General features: G+C 45.9%; 1 protein-coding gene and 1 pseudogene across 24 annotated transcripts in view; one reads left to right on the forward strand and one right to left on the reverse strand.

The window, feature by feature from the left end:
• The window catches only part of KALRN (kalirin RhoGEF kinase), a 735,103-nt gene that overhangs the window by 425,815 nt on the left and 282,114 nt on the right, over nt 1–27,174 (forward strand). For 17 of the 24 annotated variants that reach the window (XM_066240737.1, XM_066240742.1, XM_066240722.1 and 14 more), the window contains 6 exons: nt 5,677–5,796; nt 11,761–11,979; nt 15,769–15,918; nt 19,407–19,521; nt 23,315–23,430; nt 23,912–24,034. In XM_066240737.1, coding sequence (XP_066096834.1) covers nt 5,677–5,796; nt 11,761–11,979; nt 15,769–15,918; nt 19,407–19,521; nt 23,315–23,430; nt 23,912–24,034 — 843 coding nt within the window. The remainder of the gene's footprint in view (nt 1–5,676; nt 5,797–11,760; nt 11,980–15,768; nt 15,919–19,406; nt 19,522–23,314; nt 23,431–23,911; nt 24,035–27,174) is intronic. The other 7 variants (XM_066240739.1, XM_066240743.1, XM_066240725.1 and 4 more) reach the window with 1 other exon arrangement.
• On the reverse strand, nt 25,666–25,766 carry LOC136312308 (U2 spliceosomal RNA; annotated as a pseudogene).

Raw genomic sequence — 27,174 nt, forward strand, 5'->3', positions numbered from 1 at the left:
CCCACCCCCACCCCTGGGCTTCAGGAGAAACAGAAGGGAGCCCCCCAGCAGCACGCAGGCTAGGGCTTTCTGGGCCTCTGCTGCGTTACATCTGAATAGAAGGGCAGGCGTGGTGACACCTGGCAGCGAGGATGGCACCTGCCTGACCAGTCAGCCGGCTCCAGCAGGTCACGGGAGTTCTCTGCTCTTCGTGCTCAGTTATTTCTGTCAGTGGATGGTGGCAGGGATGCTCATCGAACCAAACAGATAACATGAAAATTATATATACTTTTGCTTTTGTTCCTGGTTTTTAATTTTATTTATTTTTTACTCCAACATTAGTAGTCAAGCCAACACTCTAATTATGGGTTGTGGTTGTTGTTGTTTTTGAGTGATGTGAAAATGGAAATGAATGTTCATCCTCCAAGTATCCATTCTGCATAGAATGGGGAGCCGGGATGATGATGCATAGTTTGCCAAATGGGAAAGTAGAACATCTAAGGATGATTCAGGTTTGACTAATGTCTGTATACATTTCCATTCAGTATTTTATTAGTTGGAGAACAAAAAAGGAATTCTTATATGGGGATGAGAGAACCCCTCTGCCCACCAGGCTGAGAGGCTCACGGTGGGATTGTAGGTCACAATGGTATGGACTGCTCGCGTCAGACTTTGGGAAAACCATGAAGACCTTTGCAAGGAACAGCGGCCCTTGGAGATGACAAGCTGCTACAGTTGTGTTAAGCCACCATGCCTCATTAGACAGACTTGTTTCCTTGTCCATGTGAAGCTCTCTCTTTAGAGAATTATCTGGTTCGGTTTCATAGAAGGCATTTGTGTTTGATGGAAGTTGGTGGAGCAGGAAATATTGATTTGGAAACTGTTGACACTTGGAAACAGGGAGTAAATTCAGATGTCAGTATTGATCAGTGGAGCTAAATGTAGACTCGAGCTTGAGAGCTTCTCTTTTGAATATACTCTCAAAAAGAAAAGAATAAAATAGAAAGGAAATTTAATTGAAATGCCATTAATAGAGATAGAAAGGGAGAGGAGAGCAGTGTTATTATCTAGCTCTGTTGTGAGAGCTCTCATAGATCAGAGGTTTAGATTTGACCATTATAAGCTCAAATACTGTTACATCACAGTTATAGGAAACTGAAGCTTTGAGGAGTGATGATGCCACAGACATTAGACTGAAAATAATTTTCAAGTATTTATGACAAAAAAAAATTGATTACTGCAACTGATATTTTTTTTCTGAGGAATTACTTAAGACTTTGTATCTAAGATAAATAGCCCAAATAACTCCAGGAAAAAAAAAATGCTGAGTCTTGAAGGGAAGCCAGTCTCTTGATTCCAGTCCATGGTTCTGGGCCTTAGACCACCAGATGTGCCTTTTCTTCTAGACAAATAATTCAGATTACTCTCCAGACCCCACAGAACGCTTGGATTGCTTTCCAGGAAGATGCTGCCCTGGTAAGACTGACCCCACATTTATTAGATAATTCAGGAATATTTGAAAAACCTACTTCATGGGCATAAAACAAAATGAATTTCCATATGTATTCCTGCAGAGTATTGCATTTAGCAGAAAATAGGCCAAAATGGATTTATAAGATTTGGGGGCTCTAAGCTATAGGGAAAGAAATCATATGTATTTGTCTACTAAAGACATTGACTTAAATTAGCCCTGTGGACCAAATACTGGTCAAAATTTCCTATGATCAAGGTAGACATTCAAAACAAAGGAGAAAGTATTATTCTGTCCTCATATTCCTGTCAAGAATATTGTGTTCAGTTGGGTTTGCTGTACATAAAACTTAGAAAGGAGTTGGGGTAGATCCAAAAAATAGGCAACCAAAGGGACAGGTGCTACCCATTTGTGTCAAATAGAGAGAATGCAGAAGAGACATGGTCACAGTTGATGCAACCATGACGGGTGAACCTATGCCGTCTCGTAAGTCATGCATTTTTAGAACTAAGAAACAGGAAAAAAATGAGAGGCCCCAGTTACCATCTGAGGGGCTGAAGATTTTTCCTGAGGCTGGAATTTCAGAAATGTCTGTGCCCTGTGATGTCATCTGCAATAGCAGACCTTAGTAGAGTCAGTGGCTTTGCATACAACCTCATAGATTTATGGTCGGTATGACCCGGAAAACACAGCCATATATAAGCAACTTCCTCAGCCTACGTGGACACAGGGTCCAGCCTGCCCAGCTTAGGTGGCCTCACCACTGTGGACATGCACATCCGGTTATAAATGCAGTCTTCTCCTGACCCAGGGTTTTCTGAGCTGCCTGGGCCTGAGGAAGCAATAGATCTCTTGTTTTTTGTTCGTTCCCCTTCTCATCTCTGCCTGAGCTGAATTCATGGCCTCACTTCTAGGTCCCATGTTGTAGTACTCTTTCAGTCCCTCATTTCTAAAAGCTAAGTGTCTCTGGTATCCTAAGATTATAAGGGCAGTCTTTGAATTTTGAAAGAAGTATGGAATGTCAGGACTCAAAGTGACCTTCAAAGATCATCTAATAGGTCAACTGTTGCCTCAATAATCGTTCAACATAAAATGCACATTTGATGGATTATATTTTGTGGTTTGCAAAATACTTTTACATTAATTTTTTTTTCAGCTTTTTCCTATGACTTAGGCAAGTAAAGTGTTACCATTGTACAGAAAAGAAAACTGAGCCTTAGAGAGATGAAATGTTCCCAAAGTGACACAGCTCAATATTAATAGGACAAACATTGTCTCACTTTTATTACAATATTTCCTTTACTACCTTGCACTTGTTTGGGTGCAGAAGAATAAATAACCAACCTTATGAACCAGGAGGACAAAGGTCAACAGTAATAGAAAATTATACCAACAAGAGTTATTAATTTGAGTACAAAGAATGATAAAACAGCAAAGATATCTACATAACATTGTGGGCCCAGAATATGTCAATAAGTGCTACCAAGACTGGGACAAAAGTGAATATTCTAGACTTTTTCTCTTCTCAGTGCGAGAGGTGCAAGTGCAGAATCATAGCATTACCTAGCTTTGCTCCAAAACTAAAAATCATTGCCACCACCACCATCCGGCTATAGAGTTACAGTGCGGTCCGTCAACCATGGTACAGAAAGTGAAGTACTGTTCTCCCTGCTTCACAGATGAGAAAACAGAGTCTCCAAGGGGTTAAGTGGTTTTGCCAGGTAGTGACAAAGCCAGGTGTTCTGACTTCAGATTGTGTGCTCTTTGCGTACTATCCCTGCTCTGCCTCTACGACTAACTCAGTTGTGGGCTCAGTCCCGCCCCCAAACCCGAGGCGTGAATATAAACTTCCATGCATCTTTTATCTTCCTCAAATGAAATCTCCCACTTTAAAGGCCTGTAATACCTTTATAAACAGCATTTGGGAAATAAACATGAACAAGGATGTCAAGGATATGGCTTGATTTAATGAAACCTGTAATATTTCTAAATGGAAAAGCTGGTGAGTGGGGATCCCCCAACCATTGCTATAACTGATGTTTCCGTTGGCTGAAACTAAAACTAGAGAGGAAGACATTCCAGCAGGGCCCAGGCGGCCCATAGGGAATCCAGGTGCCCCTAAGGCATTGCTTTGTGATGTACGGGGAGAAAAGGTTTCTTTGACACACTCAAATGAATCTGGAGCCAAGCAGAATACAAGGAATCACGGCAGAAGGACTTACATAGTTCAAAATTATACACTGTGAGCTCCATTTTGCAAAGAGATGAGGCATTTGGGGCATGCAGTCCATGCATGCATGTACCCGATCTTATAGGCAGCTTTTGGAAATCATTAGCACCTCTAACCAGCCAGCCACAGTACACCAGCGGCATCAGTAATTCCACACATACACTCTGAACAGTTACTTCCTGCAGCTAATTGCTGTGCAGATTGGCAGCTTATCCGCAATCTGCCTCACTGGCCATGAATTCCCATCCCCATCCAAGGAGCCCAGCTTCAGCAGGATTTCTGCCCCAGTGTTACCCATGCACAACATGGCCTCAGTCGTTTTCTGCCCAAGGGAGAAATTTGCAAAATGCCCTGGAGGGTTATGGCATAGGAGACCAGGCTCAGGATTTTTCTAATGGTTTAACATGAAGAAGTGGAGAGGAGAAAAGAAAACTGAAACAGATTGTGCTGACTTCTGTTTATGTCGAAGTGACAGATGCGTGGTATTTACTGATCTTGAAATTTCAAAAGTATTTTTTTCCCTATTAAAACTCATAGATTTCCGAATAAAGAAAATATCTGGCAATTTTCTGGTGACCAGATACAAGGTAGATTTTCAAGGCCTAATTCTTCCAATTTGATGATTTTTGCTAAGTCTATTACCTGGGTCATTGCCACATGTCCCTTTCACCAAGGACCGTCTAGACAGTGTCAGCTGTTTCTGCTTCCATTCTAATATTCCCTAACCGAGTGCTAATTAAGGTCACCTAGAAATTACTCAGCCTCGTCATAGCCTCTAAATAATTTAAATCTGTTATAACTTACTCTCCCTTTTTCTAATGACCGAGCATAATGATTATTCACGCTATTTTGCTTGTTTTCTTTCTCCTCCCTCCTTCCTCTGGGTTGCTTCCCTACCAGTGCTCAAGCCTGTCTACCTGTGGCTCTTTTGCAAGAGCTAGGAAGCTGAACCCACTGGTTAGGTGGGACTTGGGTGTTTGCCACACGTAATCACTCACCCTATCAAAAACATTACTGCATGCCCATCACATGCACGGTACTTTGCCTGACACTGTACATGATGGAAGTGGAACTGATGTAATTCTCTGCTCTTCTGGAAGTTTACATTCCAAGGGGGAAATGAAACTTAGGTGAAAATAACTGACCACAGGCAGGCTGTGGTACGTGCCACAAAAATGGTGCACACCGAAGGGTGTCGTGCTAGATGGCAGGGACTGTTCTTAATGGGCAGGGTTAGGTCTGGGGGATTTCAGGAAGTTATCGAGCCTGACCAGGCGGTGATGCAGTGGATAGAGTGTCAGACTGGGACATGGAGGACCCAGGTTCGAAACCCCAAGGTCACCAGCTTGAGTGCAGGCTCAGCTGGTTTGAGCAAGGCTCACCAGCTTGAGCCCAGGTCACTGGCTTGAGCAAGGGGTCACTTGGTCTGCTGTAGCCCCCCCAGTCAAGACACATATGAGAAAGCAATCAATGAGGAACTAGGGTGCCGTGGCGAGGAGTTGATTCTTCTCATCTCTCTCCCTTTCGGTTTGTCTGTCCCTATCTGTCCCTCTCTCTGTCTCTGTCACACACACACAAAAAAAGTTATCGATATTTAAAATGGGCCTTAAGAAAAAAAAGGATACCAACAAAAGGAATTTATACAATTCTGTGTTCCAGAAGGAACTTCAGAAACATACGTACCATGCAGTCAGATAAAGTAATGTTTAAATCAAGTGGATGAGAAAATTGAAAATTGGAACAGAGGGATGTTAAGGGTAGGAAAGAATATATGAAGCTGGGAATAAGGTTGGTCTTTAAAATAAGTAACTATGGCACAGGGTGCCAGGTGAGATTAGGAAGATGACTGTCATAAGGACCCAGCCCTGTCCCATCCTCTCTCCAGCTGTGGATAGGAGATAGCCAGCTCTCTGACTGAAGGACCCGTCACAGAAGGGGACAGCTCTGGGGGGAGCGGCAAAGGCCACTTACCTGTGTTCTTGTCCCGACTCCCTAGGTTCTGGGATGGATCCGCAACGGGGAGTCAATGCTCAACGCCAGCCTGGTCAACGCCAGCTCTCTGTCTGAAGCAGAGCAGCTGCAGCGGGAGCACGAGCAGTTCCAACTGGCCATCGAGGTAACGCCCAAATCTGGCTACATCGGCCTGCCTTTCCTTTCTGCTCTGTGGGTAAAGCAGGATGATTCCTCAAGATGTGAGTGTTCTTTGTGTAAGGAAGCCCTTACTCTTTCTAGCGAAAGGGTCCAGGTAGCCTCCCTACCGCCCAGGAATTGATGGGGAAGCAAACGCAGGGTTCATCACCCAAGCGGGCTTGGTGTTGAAGACAGGTGTTCACACCGCAAACGTGAATTTGCTTTCTTACTCATTGCTACCTTTAACCATCAAGGCCCCTGCCTGGCCCATTGAGATTTTTATTCATTGTGGGCTGTGCACCATATGAGAAATGTGAAGAAGATCACACAGACTTGAGGATAACCAAGTGCAATAGTCACTAGTAAATTAGGATTCCATTTCTCAACATTTAGTGTACGCAGAAGGTGCAGTTGGCATGGCCAGCGTTGCCTTGCCCCGGGAACAATAGACTGCACTGGACAGTTTGCTTCACTGAGAGCCGTTGCTCAATCTGCTGTTTGAAAAGCTATTTTAAAATAAAACTCCACTTACAATAACCTAATATAAATTTTATCTTGCTTTACATAATACCTTTAATTATCTTTTCTGCTGGATCACTATCCATCCCAAAGAGACTTGAGCCGATTACTTTAGAGTGGTGTAGGGAAAAGAGTAGGAAGTGGGACACGTAAGGCATATAAAAATAAAACAAGTTCAGTACCTATGGGAAAAGAGATCAAGAGTGAAAACTTCAAAGGCATTCATGACTTGTGGTTCCGTTCACAACTCGACCCACTTCTGAGTATAAGAAATGCAAAGGTGTTATCATCTAAAAAATATTGCGAATGAGAATTTTCTGCAACAATGACAAAATTTTAACTGTCCATACCAATAAGTATATCTTTAATACAGTAATCCAAGTCATTGCTGGTTATTTTAAAACTAGTATTGATGGATTTCAACCATTTAGTTTTCCTGAAATCATCTTGTATGTGTAAACATCGCAGGAGCAGAATGACATGTTTCAATAAGATTTCTGATATTGTCTTGGGAACCACTTCTAGTACTAGGATACTATCTGGGATTTTAAAATATACTATTATTAACCCACACAGTATGGGCAAGTAGTTAGTTCTAAGGAAGAACTAACCAGAGGAGAGAAGTTTTGTTATCAGCGGTCTCTGTTGCACTTTATTGTGCGCCCACACAGGAGCATGTTAGGATCTAGTTGCTGTAAAGGAAAAATTAGGATTGGGGTTGCCATCAAGAATTGGGCACACAATGAACAAGGTCATGGAGAGGTGGCAGTGAAGAGAACGAGGGTTTGTCAGTCAGACGAGAGGAGCGCCACGGAGCTGTGAGGAACGCTAGGCAGAGAGCAGACAGCTCTGGGCCACACCTCCTCCCTGTTTATCTCCAATGTGAAGGTTTACATGCCTGGCAAGTAATTAAATTTTCAATCCTTTAGTCAAATGTTGGGAAAGTAAAACCCAGTATCATGACACCCTTGAGCTTCTCAGTGAGCTAGTGGAAAATAGTGGGTAAGTGCATTTGCAATGCTATCAAAATGACTGAATGTCACGTGACTTGCCTATGCAGCATGTATTAATTTGTGTTAGATGTTGCTGCATCCTTCAAGAATAAAGGCTTACTACACATAGATGTCTCTTAATCGCCTGAGTGCAACTTGATCAAATATTCTTGGCACTGATGTTGAGATAGAGGCTCCTGTGGTTCCGAGAGGGCATGGCAGCGCAGCTGGGATTTCTGGAAGATCTTGGCAGGGCAGCATAGGCAGGGGCTGCAGCATGGCTACAACAGTGAAGAGAACAGAGTCAGAATTTCACCATATGGTCCTTCTCCAGAAGGGCTGTGCATCTCTCTAAATGTGCCAGTTGATGCCAGGTCCTGCACTGGGAGAAAATATGCCAGGCGTGATTTAAGCAACTTGAAAGCAGATCTAACTGGTCTGGGTTGACTTCACTCTTTCCGATGGTGTTGCCAAAGGCCTTTACAATGATTGTTGATAGGGAACGTAATTTGACCTCTTGGGCCCAAAGAAAGAACCCTGGGTTCCAGAAAGGAAAATGAAATATTTATAGGGAGGATGATCGTATAATTTATTGCTAAAATAGAGACAATTTTAAGAGTAAAGGAGGGAATTTTTAATAATTATGCCAGAAAATAGGCTTATAGATCAATCATGGGCAAACCAGGATTTGCTCACCATAGCTTGGGTGGTCTCATCAGTTTGAAGGTTTTGATCTCACGGAAGAAGGTCAGAATTTTTACCTGAGGTAGGTAGCCTTGGTTTCAGGAAGACTCCCCAGAGCCATTCATAATGGCGAGTAGTTTACAGCACCCAGAAGCGTAGCTTTATCAGCAAATCCAGGTTTTCATCTGTTAGTCTCCAACGTGTTGTGACTGATGTGTCTTGAAGAACTGTGAACATCATAGAGACAAGCTCAAAGTCAAATTCCATTTTCATTTGAAATCCTCTTATGCATTTAAGCTTAAGCATATGGCAGAAATTGTTAAGTAACAGCTATCCGGTCGCTATAAGTGGACAATAAATTCAGTTGATTTGGTTTAATTTTCTTTCATGTTCTACTAAGTATTGACATCTTTGGTAATCCATTTCTTAAAGATACATATAGTACTCGATAGGATTAGATAAAGAGTAGGAATAAATTCAAAATAATGACTCAACCCTAGAAATACCAAGATTATGTCGTATGTCGTATGCATAAGAGTTTATTATTTTGGAAATTACAGGAGGAAGGAGTTCCCAGGACTATTAGATGATACTGATTTTTAGGATAAAGAAGAGGATTTCTTACATAGCATAAATTATAGGAAAATGAAAGTTACTCCTCCACTGTCAGAGAAAAAGACATACCTTATTTTTCACTCCATAAGATGCACCTGACCATAAGACACACCTAGGGTTTTAAGGAGAAAAAACAGAAAAAATATATTCTGAACCAAATGGTGTGTTAAAATATTTAATAAAATACTGTATTTTTTTGCTCCATAAGACACACCGGCATTTTCCCCTCCACTTTTGGAGGAAAAAAGTGCGTCTTATGGAGCAAAAAATACAGTAGCAACAAGTTGATGATGACAGCTATATGCTGGTTTCACATACTGAGGAGAGGCCAGATAATTCTCATGTTCACTTGGTGAATCTTTCCTTTGAATCAGACACTGTAGATACTGTGTTACTGCTAGAGAGTTAGAGAGTGATGTGATACAGCGGAAAGGACAGAGGTTTGGGACTAGACCAAATCTGAATCTTACTTTTGTTTTTATTACTTTCTTGGTTATACAGTTTTGGGCAAATCACTTAACCAGCCTGAGACTTAGTTTCTTAATCTGTGAAAAAGGAAATAGTGATATTTACCTTGTGGTCCTGTCATGAGAACTAGAATAAAAGAAGCAGGATGGCTAGCATGGAGTATGCACTTGGTTAAATGACAGCTTTCCAAGTGACTTTTAAAATAGTCTTTGCCTGAAAGTTTCACAGTCTGAAGTAGGAGAATCGGCCAAGTGTTCCGTAAGTGATGCAGTTCAGAAGAAAGTAGTTTTAGTGAGGCTCAGGCTATCTGAAAGGGCCTCTTGGGAGGAGGTCGGACTTGAACTGAGTTTCAGAGAAGGGGCTGGAACGCAGATGGGTGTTCAGTAAAGGCAGGGGAATGAAAGTGGTGTTCTTGTAAGGAAGTGGTAGGTGACAATGGTAAGGGAACAGGACTGCATTCTCAAGGGGCTTTTAATAACATCATCTGAAGTTTGGGCTTAGCTTCATAGCAATGAGGGAACTACTAAAAGCTTTTGAATTGAAAGAAGGGAGAGGTGTTTATAGCATAAAATTAGAGTTTTAGAGAAAAGACGTTAGACGTCATTTAATCCAAGCACTGCCTGTTACAGAAAGTTCATCTGTCAGCAGTGTACGGGACGGCCTGAATGGGTTAGAGGTGGAAGGCAAGACAGCTCGCTAGGTGAGCAGCACAGCACCACAGCTGTGGAGTGGTGAGGACTGACTGGGGCCCGGGGAGGAAGGCAGACCAGGTTGGCGATGAGCTCATGTTAGGTGGCAGCGAGGAGGGCTTCATCACAGAATGGCTCGCCCACGTGGGAAGACCGTTCAAGAGGGAGGGGGAGTTTAGTTTAGATGTGGAAGTTGAGGAGCCATCTGGGGAGAAGGTACAGACTCTGACCGGGCAGTAAAGACATCCGCATCTGGTGGAGAGGGTTCCTCCCCCCGCTGGGGAGACCTTTCCCTCCCTGACCGAGAATGCACCTGTGTAAGTGACGCGGGCAGACAGGTCGGCTGGATCGGTGGTGCGGCAGCAGCTTACCCTCACGTCCACTGACCTACAGTTAAAGACCAGGGGCAGGTGTTGGAGTGCGAGATGTAGACTGGGGAGTCATTTACAAAGAGGAGATAATAGAAGTCAAGGAAATAGATGAGAACTCTGCAGAAGTAAAAAACAAAAAACAAAAACCTGAGAACGGGCCTTGGGATATCTCTGCATTTAGGAAACAAGAGAAGAAAATGCTGCCAATAAGTAAAACAGAGAAAGAAACCGGGGATTTATACTGGATCCTTCCTGCCCGTTAGTTTGCCTTTTCCAGCTGCGTTCAGCATGTAGGAACCCACGTGCTGATGCGGTCGGTCGTGGGGACTGAAGGCGTCTCTGGGCAAAGCGGTGGCTGGTGGAGCCGCAGCTGCGGGGGAGCTGGCAGGCACTCACAGTGCGCTGGGTGCAGGCTCGGGACACAGGCAGGGCAGCCGGGAGGTGGTTGGTAGACCTGGAGAAGTAAACAGGACTGTGTGGACTGCCATCGGGATGAGGGCGAAGGAGGCAGTAGAGGTGGAGAGGAGGGAGGTCGTACTCACCCCCGGGACAGGCAGAATGGCTGTGCTCTTGGGGACTGTCCCGGCACTGCTGCCCAAGGGGGAGGACAGAAGAAAGTATGGAGGCAGTCACAGGGCCTCAAGCTGCTCCTTTTCACTGCCAGCCGAGCGGTACTTTCCCCAAAGTGCAAAGGCCACACTCGTCCTGTGCCACTGGGCTGGAATGATCCCGGTGGCTGAGGCTGGGTCGTTAGCTCTTCGGAGCCCTAAGGCTCATCCACATCAGTCTTTCATTTTAGTAAGTTTTAACCCCAGTCAGCACTCTCCCGGCCACCCAGTCCTCCTGCCTGGTCTCCTCACCTCCTGCGGTTAATGTAGCCTCAGAGAATGCAGACCACACTGAGCCTGAATAACAAGATAAACCTTCAACAGTGTATGTGTGATCCTCAAAGAGACGCAAATAATGCAGTACTGTAGGGGTTATGTGTTGAACCAAACCAGCTACTCTGTTCTCTTGGTGAGGTTACTAAGGGATGGTGTCAGATGCTACCCTTCTGTTTTATTAACCTGCCAAATTTATTCCTTCTACTGGAGTCCTTTTCAACTGATTGTTAATGTTTAAAATGACTGCATTGTTGGCTCAGAGCTGTGTTACATGGGGATGTTTCTACACGCTCTATTTACTTGGTCTATAAAATGGGACTGCAGCAGTAGCCTTTGAGAATGCATTATGATGAACAAGTTTATGATTAGATTTGAAAAGGAAATTTAACTAATGTATGAGCCAATCAGAGAGCAGATTTATACCAAACTGTAGTTCCTCTTCCACAACACTGAAATGTCTTTAAGACCCAGAATGATACAAGTAGAAAGAATTGGGGACAGGAGTTAGGGACCTGAGCCATTAATTAATGAAAATATATGATGTTCAATTTTTTTTATTATTATGCTTTTAAAACAGTGATGTATTAGTCATCATGACAAAATGTTTGAATCAGTCATTTAAAGCTCTTTAACTTTTCTGCATCTCTCCACTCACGCCTCACTCCACCCCCTCCCATACCACGCCTGGGTCGTTCCCATGGACCTTTCTTTCCTCCCCTTGTGCCCAGTCCCTCTTTCATGCCACTTCCTTGCAGAAGACGCACCAGAGCGCCCTGCAGGTACAGCAGAAAGCCGAGGCGCTGCTCCAGGCCGGCCACTACGACGCAGACGCCATCCGGGACTGTGCGGAGAAGGTGGCCCTCCACTGGCAGCAGCTCATGCTGAAGATGGAAGACCGGCTAAAGCTGGTCAATGCCTCCGTGGCCTTTTACAAAACTTCTGAGCAGGTGAGGGAGAGGGCTGTGGGATGGGTGAGGCTGAGGCTGACGGAGGGTTATTTTCTGCCTCACCCTGCAGATCTGTGGTAAATACCATAGCAGGAAGCCAGTCCTCTCGACACTAACAGTTGGGAGTAGAGAATGATTTGTGGAGACACCATGCTTGGCTTCCATATAATGCTTTCCATTAGAGAAGTGGACCATGTGGTTTGTTTCTTATAAATTTCTCAAACTCATTGGATCTAGCTGTTGAAATAGAAATAGAGTGGGTGTATCCACCACTACACTGGAGTGGTATATTAGTCAGCTATTGCCACAAATAGACCATGTGGTTTGTTTCTTATAAATTTCTCAAACTCATTGGATCTAGCTGTTGAAATAGAAATAGAGTGGGTGTATCCACCACTACACTGGAGTGGTATATTAGTCAGCTATTGCCACAAAAATGCTGTGTAACAAATTACCCCAAAAGTCAATGATATAAAACAATAAGCATTCTTTTTTTTCCCTTTTTTGTTTAAGTACCCAGAGCTCAGCTGGACTTGGCTGAGCATGGTAGGACTGGCCCCAAGCTGCAGACTGGGACTAGATCTGTTCTCGTGTCTCTCATCCTCCTTGACTAGTGACTACTTGAGGTGCATTTAGGGTGAAAGGCTGGAGTGCAAGAGCCCAAAATCTGTGAAAGTGTATTTTGAGTCTCTGCTTATGTCACACGCTCTAAATCCTTTTGGCTAAAACCAGTCATATGGCCAAGCCAACATCAATGATGCAGAAAAGTATATGCCTCCTATGAAAGTTGAGAGGAGAGTGACAGTTTGCTGAGCACAGTCTAATCTAGGACTGTGCATTGCTTGAAAAACATACCATTTTTTTCCTCATGGGGCCCCCAGTCTAACAGAGAAAACAGAGCTCTCAGTCAATGGAGAACTATCAGCCTAACTGGTGAGATGGTGTCTCTGTGGGAGAAAAGGCAGGAAATATGTACAGTGGGGCCATAAAGAGGCAGACCCATTACCATCACATCTGTACAGCAATACACACAAGAGTTAAGAGGATTTTTAAATGATTTGGGAGCTGTTAGGGAATTCTTTCCATGAAGTAGAGGATTAAAACAGAAGAGTGATTTTCTTCATTGTAAGATACTTTTCCTCATTTCCACTTGCTTCCTTATAGAAATAGACCAGAGAGTCACTGTCTTCTGAGTGGCTTATAGAACCATGGGCAAGTGCCTAGGAGCACAACCAGCATGTCTGTCAGAAGGCCCTGCAGCCAGCGGTCCGGTCGCCACACCTCCTCTCAGTCCTTTCTGTTGCTGCAGGGAAAGGATGTCTTCAATGGCCACGGAAGTGGGAGCAACAAAGATGATGAAGAGCTTCCCTGCTGATCTATAAATTCAACACAATCCCAAATTACTGCAAACATTTTTGAGAAGAAAAAAAGTGATATTTGATTCTAAGGTTTATATGGAAATGCAATGAACCTAGAGTTAGCCAAAACCATTTTGAAAAGGAAGAGCAGAGTTCAAAGAGTTACACTACCTGATTTTGAGACTTACCCTAAAGCTGCAGTGATCAAGACAGATGGTACTGGGTGTAAGAATAGACTCGATGGAACAGAAGAGAGGTTCCAGAAGTAGACCCACTTCTGGACAGTTAGTTTCTTACAGAGCAAAGCAATAGTAAAGTTTTTTAAAGAGATGATTATGGACAACTGAATGTTCATATAAAAATGAGACTAGGCCCTGGCTGATTGACTCAGTGGTAGAGCGTCAACCTGGCGTGTGGAAGTTCCGGGTTCAATTACCAGCTGGGGTACAGAGGAGAAGCGTCCATCTGCTTCTCCACCCTTCCCCCTCTCCTCTCTCTCTGTCTCTCTCTTCCCCTCCCGCAGCCAAGGCTCCACTGGAGCAAAGTTGGCCCGGGCACTGAGGATGGCTCCATGGCCTCTGCCTCAGACACTAGAATGGCTCCAGTTGCAATGGAGCAACACTCCAGATGGGCAGAGCATCGCCCCCTAGTGGGCATACCGGGGATCCCGGTCAGGTACATGTGGGAGTCTGTCTCTCTGTCTCCTTGCTTCTCACTTCAGAAAAATACAAAAGAGTGAGAGAGAGAGAGAAAGAGAGAGAGAGAGATTTAATCCCTTTCTGTTCTCACACACAAATTTTAATTTGAAATGGAGCAAGCTGCTGAAGGGGACAGAGTACTAGATTAAGGGTCAGGAAATTTGACCCTGAACTAACTTTGCCAAAGGTCACTTTATCTCTCAAGGTTTCTATTTCTCTGCCTATTAAATTAAAGGATGTATGCTTGATAATCTTTTCAGCTTCCAAACCGATTGGTTTTAATTTTAAATCTAGTACTAGTATGGGACAGGTGTCGAGTACTGTCTTTCTTAGTTTTTGAATGTCTCTGTTTTCTCTCAAGAACACATGGGAGCCATCCTGAATGTGTTCATGCTTTGCCTAAAGAGAGCTGTGCCACGCTAGGAAGTCAGCTAGCGCCCAGGAACAGGGCCCTCATGTCTGGAAGCATGTTGGCTATGAAGTGTCCTACCTGGGACATCTTGGAGCTCAGTTCATAGCTCAGTACTGTACATGTCCTATCCAGTGCCACACTCTTTATCAGAAAGGATGACTCTCAGTCAGAGGAAGCCAAGGATGCGTATTTTCTGTTTTTTCTTGCTGCCACGCCAAGCAACTCATCGAAGCCTTTTGAAGGCAGATCTGGGAATATGGGTTTCTGTTTCCTGCGTCCTTCCCTAGGCCCTGCACTAGGTTGCCCTGGGTCTCCTGCCAGTTCCCCTCAACCTAACTTTCCCTCCGAGCCCCATTTGAAATAGTTTTGCTTTTTCTCTCTTCTGAGTTCATTTTTAAAGTCATTTAAACCAGTGTTTTTCAACCACTGGTCCATGGACAAGTCTGCCAGAATTTCCTGCAGGTCTGCAGAAGAGTTAACCACCCTGATGTTGTATGAAGATTATACACCCAATTATCTTAGTCAAATTCACTTATGCTCAGCGTGATTTCTGTCTTAGCAGTCCCCAAAATAATTCTGTTTTCACTGGTCCTCAGGTATAAAAAGGTTGAAAACCACTGATTTAGAGCATGGCTTCTCAGCATTTTTCAAACTGTAAAAAACTTCTTACCTCTCCTTTAGGTTAACACAAATTTGACATCCCTCTGAAGGAAATGTACATTTTGCAATAAAAGGCTTGGAGATGTCATTGTCATATGGTAGTTTCTTGAGACATTTTGCTGGGATATTTTCCACTAGGAAGGGGAAAGATAACATTAATTTGTGGTCCATAAGTCACGCAGTATGTAGGTAGCTTCCTCCTTTACTTCTGCTTGAAACTGCTTCCTATGGGACAATTACGAGGGCTGGGCAGCCCTAGTGTCTTCTCCAAATCTCATTGTCCTGTACTGCCTAATTCACAGTTATCATAAAGTTATAGCAATATAAAATATACATTTAAAAAAACTCAAAAATCAATGTTCTATCTGCTATACAATATCCCTAGGTGATACCATCAATCCTTGTAGCTTCAGCCTTTAGCTGTGACTGTCAGAAGATGATTCCAAAACCCATATCTCAGTCTCAGGCTGTGTCCCGAGATCAGATGCTGGATCACTTCCTCCTGAACTGCTTTTAAATGCCGCAGGCGCACTGCACACCTTGAATCTACAAACTGAGCTGAGAAATTGTGCATCTGCGCAGGCTTCTCTCTGCTAAAGGTACTCTGAAAATACTTCCCAACCAATTAATTGACTGAGTCTTTTCCTCCGTGATTCATTAGGTCTGTAGTGTCCTGGAGAGCTTAGAGCAAGAATACCGGAGAGATGAGGACTGGTGTGGTGGACGAGACAAGCTGGGGCCAGCAGCCGAGATCGACCATGTCATTCCACTCATCAGTAAACACTTGGAACAAAAGGAGGCCTTTCTTAAGGTCAGAGCACATTGTCATCCAAGGTCTGGGACTGTGTAGCCTGTTCTTCCATATACCTTCTTCTGCTCTCCCTCTCTTTTTCTCCTTCCCTCCTTTCTCCTCCTTTTCCTCCTCTTCCTCTTCTTCTTCTTCCTCCCCCCGCCCCCTCCTCCTCTTTCCCCTCCTTATTTTCCCCCTCTCCCTTCTCCTCCCCCTCTTCCTCCTCCCCTCCCGCTCCTCCCCCTCTTCCTCCTCTTCCTCCCTCTCCTCCTCTTCCTCCTCTTCCTCCTCTTCCTCTTTCTCCTCCTCCTCTTCTTCTTCCTCCCCCCTCTCCCTCCTCTTCCTCCCCCCTCCCCCTCCACTTCCTCCCTCCCCCTCCTCTTCTTTCCCCTCCTTATTCTCCCCCTCTCCCTTCTCCTCCCCCTCTTCCTCCTCCCCTCCTGCTCCTCCCCCCCTCTTCCTCCTCTTCCTCCCTCTCCTCCTCTTCCTCCTCTTCCTCTTTCTCCTCCTCCTCTTCCTCCTCTTCTTCTTCCTCCTCCCTCCCCCTCCTCTTCTTTCCCCTCCTTATTCTCCCCCTCTCCCTTCTCCTCTCCCTCTTCCTCCTCCCCTCCTGCTCCTCCCCCCTCTTCCTCCTCTTCCTCCCTCTCCTCCTCTTCCTCCTCTTCCTCTTTCTCCTCCTCCTCTTCCTCCTCTTCTTTTTCCTCCTCCCTCCCCCTCCTCTTCTTTCCCCTCCTTATTCTCCCCCTCTCCCTTCTCCTCTCCCTCTTCCTCCTCCCCTCCTGCTCCTCCTCTTCCTCCTCTTCCTCTTTCTCCTCCTCTCCCTCCTCCTCCTCTTTCTCTTTTTTCTCTTCCTCCTCCTCCTTCTTTTCTTTCTCCCACTCTCCCCCCCACCCCAACTCTCTCACACACATACCGCTTCATATAGGTTTTTCATACTGCTGTTTTTTTCTAGCTTCTTATGTAAAAGAAGGTATTTGTAGAGATGAGATCAGCTGGTTAACTTGAAAGGTTGAAAGTTCACACTTCAAATATTTATTTCTCTCAGCACTTTTTGTATGGTTAGGCAGTGAGCACACCCCACACTGCTGGTGCCGTGTTCAAATATCCTGATATCCCATTGATGCTAACTGAGAAAAATACGTACTTTCACTCAGTTATGTTTGGTTTAATAAAAGATGTTTAAATGAAATAGATAAACCAAGATATAAAACAATATTAAAATAAATCTTTAAGAAATGGATAATGCGCCTGAACTGTGGTGGCTCAGTGGATAAAGTGTTGACCTGGAACGCTGAGGTCACTGGTTCAAAACCCCAGGCTTGCCTGGTCAAGGCACATATGGGAGTTGATGCTTCCTATTCCCCCCACCTTCTCTCTCTCTTTCTCCTTCCCCTCTCAAAACTAATAAATAGAAATCTAAAAATTAAAAATAAATGGATAATGCAATATTTAGGGCAAGAATTAAAAGAAATCTCTGTAGACATCTTATTTATTTATCAATATACTAATTATCCATTGCTGATCAATGTAACACTGTGTATTCTGCAGAATGACAGGAGAGATACCGTTCTTTTTCCCTTTTGTTTTTGAGGGCCTGAAGCTTTCCCAGGGCTGCCCCCACGGACCCTCAGCTGGCGGGGAGCCCTCCCAGCCCCCTTTCCCACAGCCTCAGTCTTCTCTCAGATGGGGTCTTCCGTGTGAAAACTTGTGAAAGGCTCTATTTACTCTCAAGTGTCATGATCTGCTCCCTGACATGTTGCCACTGATTTTCTACAATTCTGTATAACTGCCTTCTTTTTTTTTTTTTTTTTTATGAGGGTTTTTCTCTACTGGACTGCCTCTTTGTGTTTTATTTTTATTTTTTAAGAGGACCTCCCCGCCGTCCTCCCATCTGTCTGGTGCCTGCACCTGCATTCCATCAGAACCCTTAGGAATCAGCTCCTACTAATGAGATTCAATAGAAAGTCTTCCACACAGGGCTTAAGATGATTTTAAAAGTCTCCCCTGTTATAAAACAAAATTTAAAACAAAACAATTTAAGTAAAGCACGTCGAAGATTTTAAATAGAAGTATAAAGGTATTTCTTTATAAAATTCAACACTTCTTTTAAAGCAGGAAAAAGGGAAATGTTTTCATTAGATGTTTTTCACATGTGCCTAAAACCATAGTCAGGAACTCCCTGTGGTGGGAGTTTATGCCCAACAAATGGGACATCGAGCTCTCCGTTTGCGTGCATTAGTTCAGTGGTCCCTAACCCCCAGGCCGTGGACCGGTACTGGTCCGTGGGCCATTTGGTACCAGTCCACAGAGAAAGAATAAATAACTTACATTATTTCCATTTTATTTATATTTAAGTGTGAACGATGTTTTATTTTTTTTTAAATGACCAGATTCCCTCTGTTACATCCATCTAAGACTCACTCTTGACGCTTGTCTCGGTCACGTGATACATTTATCTGTCCCACCCTAAAGGCTGGTCCATGAAAATATTTTCTGACATTAAACTGGTCCATGGCCCAAAAAAGTTTGGGGACCACTGCATTAGTTGATCTGCTTTGGATTTCTCAGCTTTGGCCCCCCATCCAGCCATCAGATTCCTGGGCCCCTAGGTGCACCCACCAGCGGTCTTTTGCCAGAGCTCTCTGAAGCCATTGTTGCTAATGCAGCATTTAAAATGTTTTCTACTATATAATTTGTAGATCAGATGCTAAGTGTAAAAAGGTTTTAAAATTTGAGTTTTGTCTAGAAATAATTTAATTCTGAAAACTATGGATTAAAAATATATTACTTCTACAATCAGGGGAAAAAAACTTTTTAAGGAAATTCAGAACATCTGTGGTCTTGAGCAAAACTAGAAATACCGTCAGTACACCTAGATTCTAACCCTGGCTGGCTTCATGACCTCTGCCCTTTGGGGCCTCAGTGTCCTCGGTGGGCACAGCACCCTGGGACGGCCCGTCCTCTCTGCCTTCCTGCTATTGTGAGTCCGAAAGGGGCAGTGTTGTAGCTCCTACTCCTTTAGGCAGAACAGTATTTCCAGTGAGGGAATGTTTACTAGTGTTATTGAGGTGCAGGGGGGGGGGAGGGTTGATGGACAAATAAAATTTTAAAACTGGGTAATATGCACTTAGAGTTGGAGTGTGTGGTTAATAGGTTTGTTTCCCAAATTTGCTTTCCGAAGTCTAACTTAAACTAATGTTAAAGTGATGTAAAGGTCACACAAGAGGTGTTCTGGTGGCAGACAGAAACCAGCCTAGAGCAAATGTCAGTAATCCTCAACTTACACTAGTCAAGGGATGGCTGAGCTCTGACTTCTACGGGAGAGGCACAGGAAGCAATTCTTTACTCAGTAAAAGGGGAAGCCTCCCGCGTTGGGACTGGAATGTCCAGGAACTAGAGTGGCCTTCAGGGCTGTGCTCACCCAGAGCTGCAGAGCCCCTACCCGGTGTCCTGCAGCCCATGCACCTGCTGGACTTACGTGTGGGGGCCCCCACCTTTGTCTCCCCCAGGCCTGCACCCTGGCACGGCGGAACGCTGAGGTGTTTCTCAAGTACATCCACAGGAACAACGTCAGCATGCCCAGTGCCGCCAGCCACACTCGGGGGCCCGAGCAGCAGGTGAAAGGTCAGTGTGAGACCTGCAGCCACGGCCGCTTCAGCTGCACGGACCTGAGGCTGCGCCCGGCCTCTGTGCGGTCTCCGGTCCCCCGGTTCTTCTCCGTGGAGGAGAAAAAGATGTGGGGTGGCGCGGGCACGGAGAAAAAGATGTGGGTGGCGCGGGCAGTGGTGACTCTTGGGAAGTTTTTTAAACATGCATCAAGATTTGGATAAAATTTTGCTAAAGCTTTTTCATTTATTTATCTCAGAATCTAGAGCAGTGCTATCTGATAGAATTTTCTGAAATAACAAAAACGACCTTTGTCAGTCCACGAGACACGTGGCTTTGGAGCACTTGAAATGGGCTGAGAAACTAAATTTTTACTTCTATTGAATAGTAATTAATTTAAAAGGAAATCACCAAATGCAGCTAACATTTCGAACAGCACAGTACTAGAGTGCCTCATAGCTGGGAACAAGATAAGTTCTAATCCTGGCTTTATTACTTTTGGCTTAAGATTTTAAAACTTCAGTTTCCTTTTTTTTTTTTTTAAAGACTCTTGAGGCTTAAAATGTGGTCCCCAGGCCAGCATCACATGGCAGCTATAAGAAATATAGGATCCCAGGCCCCCTAAACCTACTGAGTCCACCTGAGTTTTAGTAAGAGCTCCCCCGCCCCACCCCAACCAGGTGATTTGTATGTACATAAAATTTAGATAAGTCCTGGTCTAGGTAATCTTTAATATCTCTTTTAATTCCAAAAATTTTATAACTGTATGAAAAAATCAATCACCTTTAAAAACTACCTATTAGCTGACCACATCAAGCTTAAGTTGTTATCGGTGGAATCGCTTACTCTGAAGCACGCAGAAACTCGCGTTGAGTGGGTATAAAGGTCCCACCTCTCAAGTGTCATGATCTGCTCCCTGACATGTTGTCACTGATTTTCTATAATTCTGTATAACTGCCTTCTGCCTTCTTTTTTTTTTTTTTTTATGAGGAATTTTCTCTACTGGACCGCTTCTTTGTGTTTTATTTTTATTTTTTTAAGAGGACCTCCCCACCGTCCTCAGAGGGGACAGGTCGCAGTGAGGGGTGGGGGCAGGTCAGAGTGAGGGGTGGGGACGGGTCGGAGTGAGGGGTGGGGATGGGTCAGAGTGAGGGCTGGGGGCGGGTGGCAGTGAGGGCTGGGGGCGGGTCGGAGTGAGGGCTGGGGGCGGGTGGCAGTGAGGGGTGGGGGCGGGTCGGAGTGAGGGCTGGGGGTGGGTGGCAGTGAGGGCTGGGGGCGGGTGGCAGTGAGGGGTGGGGGCGGGTCGGAGTGAGGGCTGGGGGCGGGTGGCAGTGAGGGCTGGGGGCGGGTCGGAGTGAGGGCTGGGGGCGGGTGGCAGTGAGGGCTGGGGGCGGGTCGCAGTGAGGGCTGGGGGCGGGTCGGAGTGAGGGCTGGGGCGGGTCGCAGTGAGGGCTGGGGGCGGGTCGCAGTGAGGGCTGGGGACAGGTTGGAGAGCTGTGGAGTGGATCGTGGGAGGTGCTGACCTGCTTTTGAAGAGCCTCCCTCCCTACTCAGAGAGCTCAGGAGGTGAGATCAGATGCTGATGGGAAGAATTCATTTTAGGAATCGAAGTCCCCTACAGAGGAGAGGGAAGCGGGGTTCCCTTTCCAGGTGCTTCTGTCTGTGGTGGAGCAACCCTGTGGGTGGCTGGCTTTATGTCACCCTCCCCTTCCTGCACATTTCAGAGCATGAGGTCTGACTTCCAAATGCAGGTGGCAGCTTGGGTGAGCCCCGCTGCCTGCCAGGAATGGGCTCCACCTGCACTCAATGTGCTTAGGGTGGAGGCGCCCAGAGAGAACAGGAGGGCAGGTTGTTGCCCTTAGGAAAGCTTTTAAAGTGAAACCTGAAACCCTGTAGGATTTTTGCCTGAGCTGGGTTGATGCTGTCAGCTGTCACAGGGGGAGCGGCAATGAGCAAAGCCCTGACTAGGGGACAGAAAGTCTAGGAAACAGGCTCTCACTCATCTCCCCAGTTGAAGCTCCCACCGGAGCAGGGACCTACAGTCTTCCCGATATCCATTTCCTTTCCACTGGCTGCTTGGACCCAAGGCAGTGCCACTCATTGTAAGTTCTGTACAGGAGCAGTTATTGCCGCATAACAACCACAAAAATCAGTGGTGTGCTGTTGTCAGCATTTATCGTTCAGTGACTGTTGGCCAGGACCGGCCGTCTTGGCTGGGCTCAGCAAGGCGGCTCTGCTTTGGGCTGCAAGTCTGGCTGGTTTAGCTCCTTCGCTGCATGTTAGGTTCTTGTCTGCCCACGTGTATTAATCCTGGGACCTCAGTGGAAGGGGCAGCCATTACCCAGGAGAACTTACAGTTGTCGATGGCAGAGACAAGCGGGAGGGTCAGTGCATTGCACGTGTCAAGCCCCTGCTTATGTGGTCTGTTAACCCCTTTGCCAAAGCAAGTCACATGGCTGAGCCTGGGGTCAGGGTGAGAAAATACACCTGTCTCTTTGGGGAGAGACTAAAAAGTTACATGACAAAGGCATGGATTTAGGGAGAGGTGAATAATTGGGACCTATAAATGCTGCCAGCCTCACGGGGGAGAGACAGATTCTGTCCTTAGAGAACCAGACTTCCTGGAGCATTCAGAGTACACAAAATCATCAAAAACTTTTAAGTGTAAATATAAGGCTGTGTCCTTTCCGTAGAGCACAGTGACTTGTGCATCACAGCCCCAGTAACCCAAGGTGGCTAAGGACTTAGGATCTGAAGTCAAACAGCCCCACGCCTTCCTATGTGAATAACCCTGGCCAAGTTACCTGTGCTCGCTAACCCTCAGTTTCTTCATCGTAGGATGGAGATGATAACGGTGCATACAGCATGTGGTGTTGTGAAAATACGTGCCTGCCACCTAGTGAGGGCTTAATGACATGTTAATTTTTCATATCCTCATTGTGTATTTTATTGGTATCTAATATAGTTAGCAGCAAGCAGGAGGCAGACATAATACAAAATAAATTTGATTGCTTCAAGCATAGAGCATACTATGAAAACACTTAGGAACTCTATTCATGTAGCCAGCTGCCCCTGAAACAACAGAAGCAGGGAGGGAAATGACACGGACGAACACCTTCCACGGCCACTGTGGTGCTCTATGCCTGTTCACAGCCTCACGCTTAACGTCATCAGAGAGAATAGAGACCAGTTTCAGCCTTTCTTACGCTTGGATCCAAAACAACATGGAAGTTTGGCCCTAGGGATACGATTCTATGTGGATGTGATTCCAACACCACTTCCCTTTGCCCACGATTTAGAAGTTTTAAAATTGTGGCTCTGCTGTTGAAGTGCGGTGTGCACAGCCCCGTGTGCAGTGCGGGGTGTGGCCCACGGCTCGGGTGTTCCTGCGGGTTCCCCAGCCCTAGGCCACCGCTCCTTCTCACCCCAGCCCAGAACTCCTCGAGAATGGCTGCAGTTCCTGTCGAGTCCGTTCACCCTCGTAGGCTCCAGGGCCAACTGAGTTAGTTAGTTTAGGTACTGACACTTCCTGTGTTCTCTTACCATCAAGGACTAGCTTTACTGTGGAAAAAATCGGGGTCACTTTAAGTCACCCTGGGGACATACTCTTTCCTCATTAATTGATGGAACCTTATCAGCAGGCTCTCCCCCTAGACGGCCCCATCTTGCTCCCCTCTGGGAAATTCTCTCCGGACCATGCTTTTGCTTCCGATGTCTGGATTAGTCCTAGGGGGAGGCTTGAAGGTCACAGTTACCCGGCACCGGGGACGTGGGGCCTTCCTGCGACCGGCGCCTTCTCCTCTCCCTGCAGCCATCTTGAGCGAGCTCTTACAGAGGGAGAACCGTGTCCTGCACTTCTGGACCTTGAAGAAGCGGCGGTTAGACCAGTGCCAGCAATACGTGGTGTTTGAGCGCAGTGCTAAGCAGGTATGTTCAGAGCTTTCCCCGCCTTCGCCTTGGTTCTGGAGACTATACAGAGGCCAAGAAGACCAACACTTGGGCCATCAGAAGAGGGTCATCGCGGCAGACCAGGTAGAAGAGATGGGGGATGAGGATGAAGAGAGGACAGAGCAGGACGCCACTGACCCGTCACTCAGCCTTTACCAAGCTCTCTTTAGAGTTTAGTACCAGGACTTGGGAGGAGATCCTGGAGGAAGATTACCCCTAATTCATGATGATGCTGGGTCAGTCTAGTGCACAAGACACTCTCTTTGTCGGTGGGACGTTCCAAGTCTAACAGGGGAAGGCTCATTCACAACATCAAATTCCAGGCTACAGACTGATCGAATCGTGCCGGCATTTCCTGGGTCCATCACGCTGCCCCAAACCACAACCTCCTGGTAGCATGGCATGTTTTCCTACTGACAGCTGGCTTTTGGGGGACTGAGTGGGTTGTTTCCTCCCACAGGCACTGGACTGGATCCAAGAAACAGGTGAATATTACCTCTCAACGCATACCTCCACCGGAGAGACGGCAGAGGAGACTCAGGAACTGCTGAAGGAATACGGGGAGTTCAGGGTACCTGCCAAGGTAGGAAGCACCCCAGGCCCTCCCCCAAACCTCCCCCGTCCTCCCAGGCTGACCAGTCTCACACTGCGGATGGGAGAGCAAGCGCCTCTCGCACAACATGCTTAACCACAGTGGCGAGGGGGGAGGCCAGGAGGGACGAGCTCCTCTGAAATCCAAACACCCAAAGAACTGCAGCTGCTGAGTAGAGCGTCTGTTTGCACGCTGTGCTTCCAAACCCTCCTCTTCGTGCTCCAGGTCTGGAATCTCTAAGCTCTTTCAGACCAAGTAAGGCAGTGGGATGTATTCATGTGAAATGCACCCTGGGGACATACATCTGAACATCTATGCCTAGCCATCTGTTCTTGACATTTTAATGGCTTGGAAAATCCACCTTATGGGAAGGGCCAGTGGCTATGGGTGGGTTCTCAGAGCAGGTGAGTTTATTTTCAGTTTAAATCCGTGTTGTTCAAGAGTCACCTGTGCTGTCGTCTGGCCTCAGACCTCACAGGAAGCCAGTCTGGGGTTTCCGGGGCCAAGCGTGCACTGGCGCACGCGCCACGCCCCCTCGCACTTCCGTTCACACTGCGGCAGAGAATGCTGCCATAGGAGGACATCTCGTTTCCATCTGGTACCACAGGCAGGAAGTGATCTGAACACCCTTGGGTTTGAGTGACAGTCTGGTCCGTCTGGGTGCCCTCCCTGTAGCGTCCTCGTCCCTCACGCTGGGCTCCCTGCCATGGAGAGTCTTCCCTGGCCTCACTTCCGCACATGGTGGAGACTCTTACCAGGATGAGAGCTGATTTTGTTGGAGTCAGTGGGGAGCATATCAATGCCCACGCTACCCAGAGATCCCCCTGACACTATGGCGAGTGTTCCCCTAGTTTGCTGTGACAGTTATAGGCTCTTAGCCTCATTCCTGATCTGACATTTCAGAAGTGAATCCTCCACTATGAACTCTTGATAATGGGAAGCCTTCCCGTGTATTCCTGTGAACCTTTGGGCTTCTTCACCCAGTGTGAGTCTGTCCCTTCGGATGAGAGATTCATTTCAATACCAGAGAAAACAAACAGCACTAGGAAGGTGGCAGGAGCACAGAGCCCTTTACAAATCCAAAGGAAAATGGCTTTTGAGTTACCCACCTCTCATCTCTGCTCCTCTCTAAATAGTGTCAATAATGAACCATTAACAAGCTGAAAAGTGTCAGCTCCACTGGTGTTCCTACTCACAGCGGGGGGTCCCAGCAGACACCCAGAACTTCCTAGGATCAGAATCAGCCCTTAACCAAATGGAAGTGCAGAGAATCACTTAGTGAAATCGTCCTTCCTTTACCATCTTCCTGCCTTTCTCCTCCTTTCTGCTGACATGGTTACCGCCTAATTGGTTTACTGCTTTTGGCCTTTCCTTCCTTTAATCCATCCTGCTCTTCATTGCTGTTCACTTTTAAAACACGGCTGTGGTCACACACCACCCCGCTCAGAAACTTGAATGATTCTGCAGTCAGCAACTCACTGACACAAAACAACTCCTACGACTTGTCGCCCCAGTGGTAGCTCACATTACTCTTCTCTGCAAATCCCAGCTGAGTGGTTGTACTTCCTCACCCTCTGAGAGACACCTGGCATGCTTTCTGTGTCTGTACCTTTCCTGCTCCTTTACTCTGCCTCACTCATCCTTCCTTCCCTCTAGTTTGTACTTTTTAAACTAATAAGAACAGATACTATACTTGATCTTAACTAAAAGGCCGAGAAGCAATAGTTTGTACGTTTTTAAAAAGATTTTATTATTGATTTTACAGAGAGAGAGAGAGTGTGTGTGTGTGTGTGTGTGTGAGAGAGAGAGAGAGAGAGAGAGAGAGAGAGAGAACAGAAGGGAAGAGGAGCAAGAAGCATCAACTCGTAGTAGTTGCTTTTCATATGTGCCTTGACTGGGCAAGCCCAGGGTTTCAAACTGGCGACTTTAGCATTCCAGGTCACTGCTTTATCCACTTTGCCACCACAGGTCAGGCAATAGTTTGTACTTTTTTTTTTTTTTTTACTTTTTTTTTTTAATAGTTTGTACTTTTAAAAAGAGCCCACCTTTCTACATCAGTGCCTCCTCCTCCGTGGTCCTGCCCGCATGCCAGGATGTGATCTGGCCTGGCCCGCACGGCTACTCTTGTCAGCATAACCCCTAAGGCACCTGGTGTGGACTTCCTGTTCTCTGGGAGGCTGTGTGCATTGTTATCTAAAGGCAAGAACCACTCTATTCACTTACCTGACTATGGCGGTTGCATTGAAGGAGGTTATTTGTGAACATAAGGGAAAAAGAAGTTTGAGTAGGTTTGAACAAGTCCTGTCTTCAGAATCTCTATTTAATATGATTCCTTTACTTTGACTCTCTCTATAGTTTCTCCCTCTTAACTCAGCTATTTCCATTAATGGGGTTGCCTTCTACCCTCTGTCACGTCCAAGTTGCAGGACTCTTTGGTGTTAGAGTAACTACAGAATACCAAGCCCAGCTGAGGGACATTCTCGCCCACCCCAGGCCCCTTCCTAGAGGAAAAACTCTTTTAACCAGACATCTTTGGTTTTAATCTTTGTCACCAATAAATTAACTTGAAATGGAAACCATGTGACTTTAAACCACACAGAGTAAACATGGTGGACCTCATGACTGAATAGGGCAGTAGAGCAGGGGTCCCCAAACTACGGCCCGCGGGCCACATGCGGCCCCCTGAGGCCATTTATCCGGCCCCCGCCGCACTTCTGGAAGGGTACCTCTTTCATTGGTGGTCAGTGAGAGGAGCATAGTTCCCATTGAAATATTGGTCAGTTTGTTGATTTAAATTTACTTGTTCTTTATTTTAAATATTGTATTTGTTCCCGTTTTGTTTTTTTACTTTAAAATAAGATATGTGCAGTGTGCATAGGAATTTGTTCATAGTTTTTTTATAGTCCGGCCCTCCAACGGTCTGAGGGACAGTGAACTGGCCCCCTGTGTAAAAAGTTTGGGGACCCCTGCAGTAGAGTATACTGAATTATTATACTCTGCACTAAAGAAACAGATCAAGTAGAAGAAACACTGTATTTTTTCTTTTTTTACAGAGACAGAGAGTCAGAGAGAGGGATAGATAGGGACAGACAGATAGGAACGGAGAGAGATGAGAAACATCAATCATTAGT

The sequence above is a fragment of the Saccopteryx bilineata genome, chromosome 8, assembly GCF_036850765.1.
Source record: "Saccopteryx bilineata isolate mSacBil1 chromosome 8, mSacBil1_pri_phased_curated, whole genome shotgun sequence".
In the NCBI taxonomy this organism is placed as follows: domain Eukaryota; kingdom Metazoa; phylum Chordata; class Mammalia; order Chiroptera; family Emballonuridae; genus Saccopteryx; species Saccopteryx bilineata.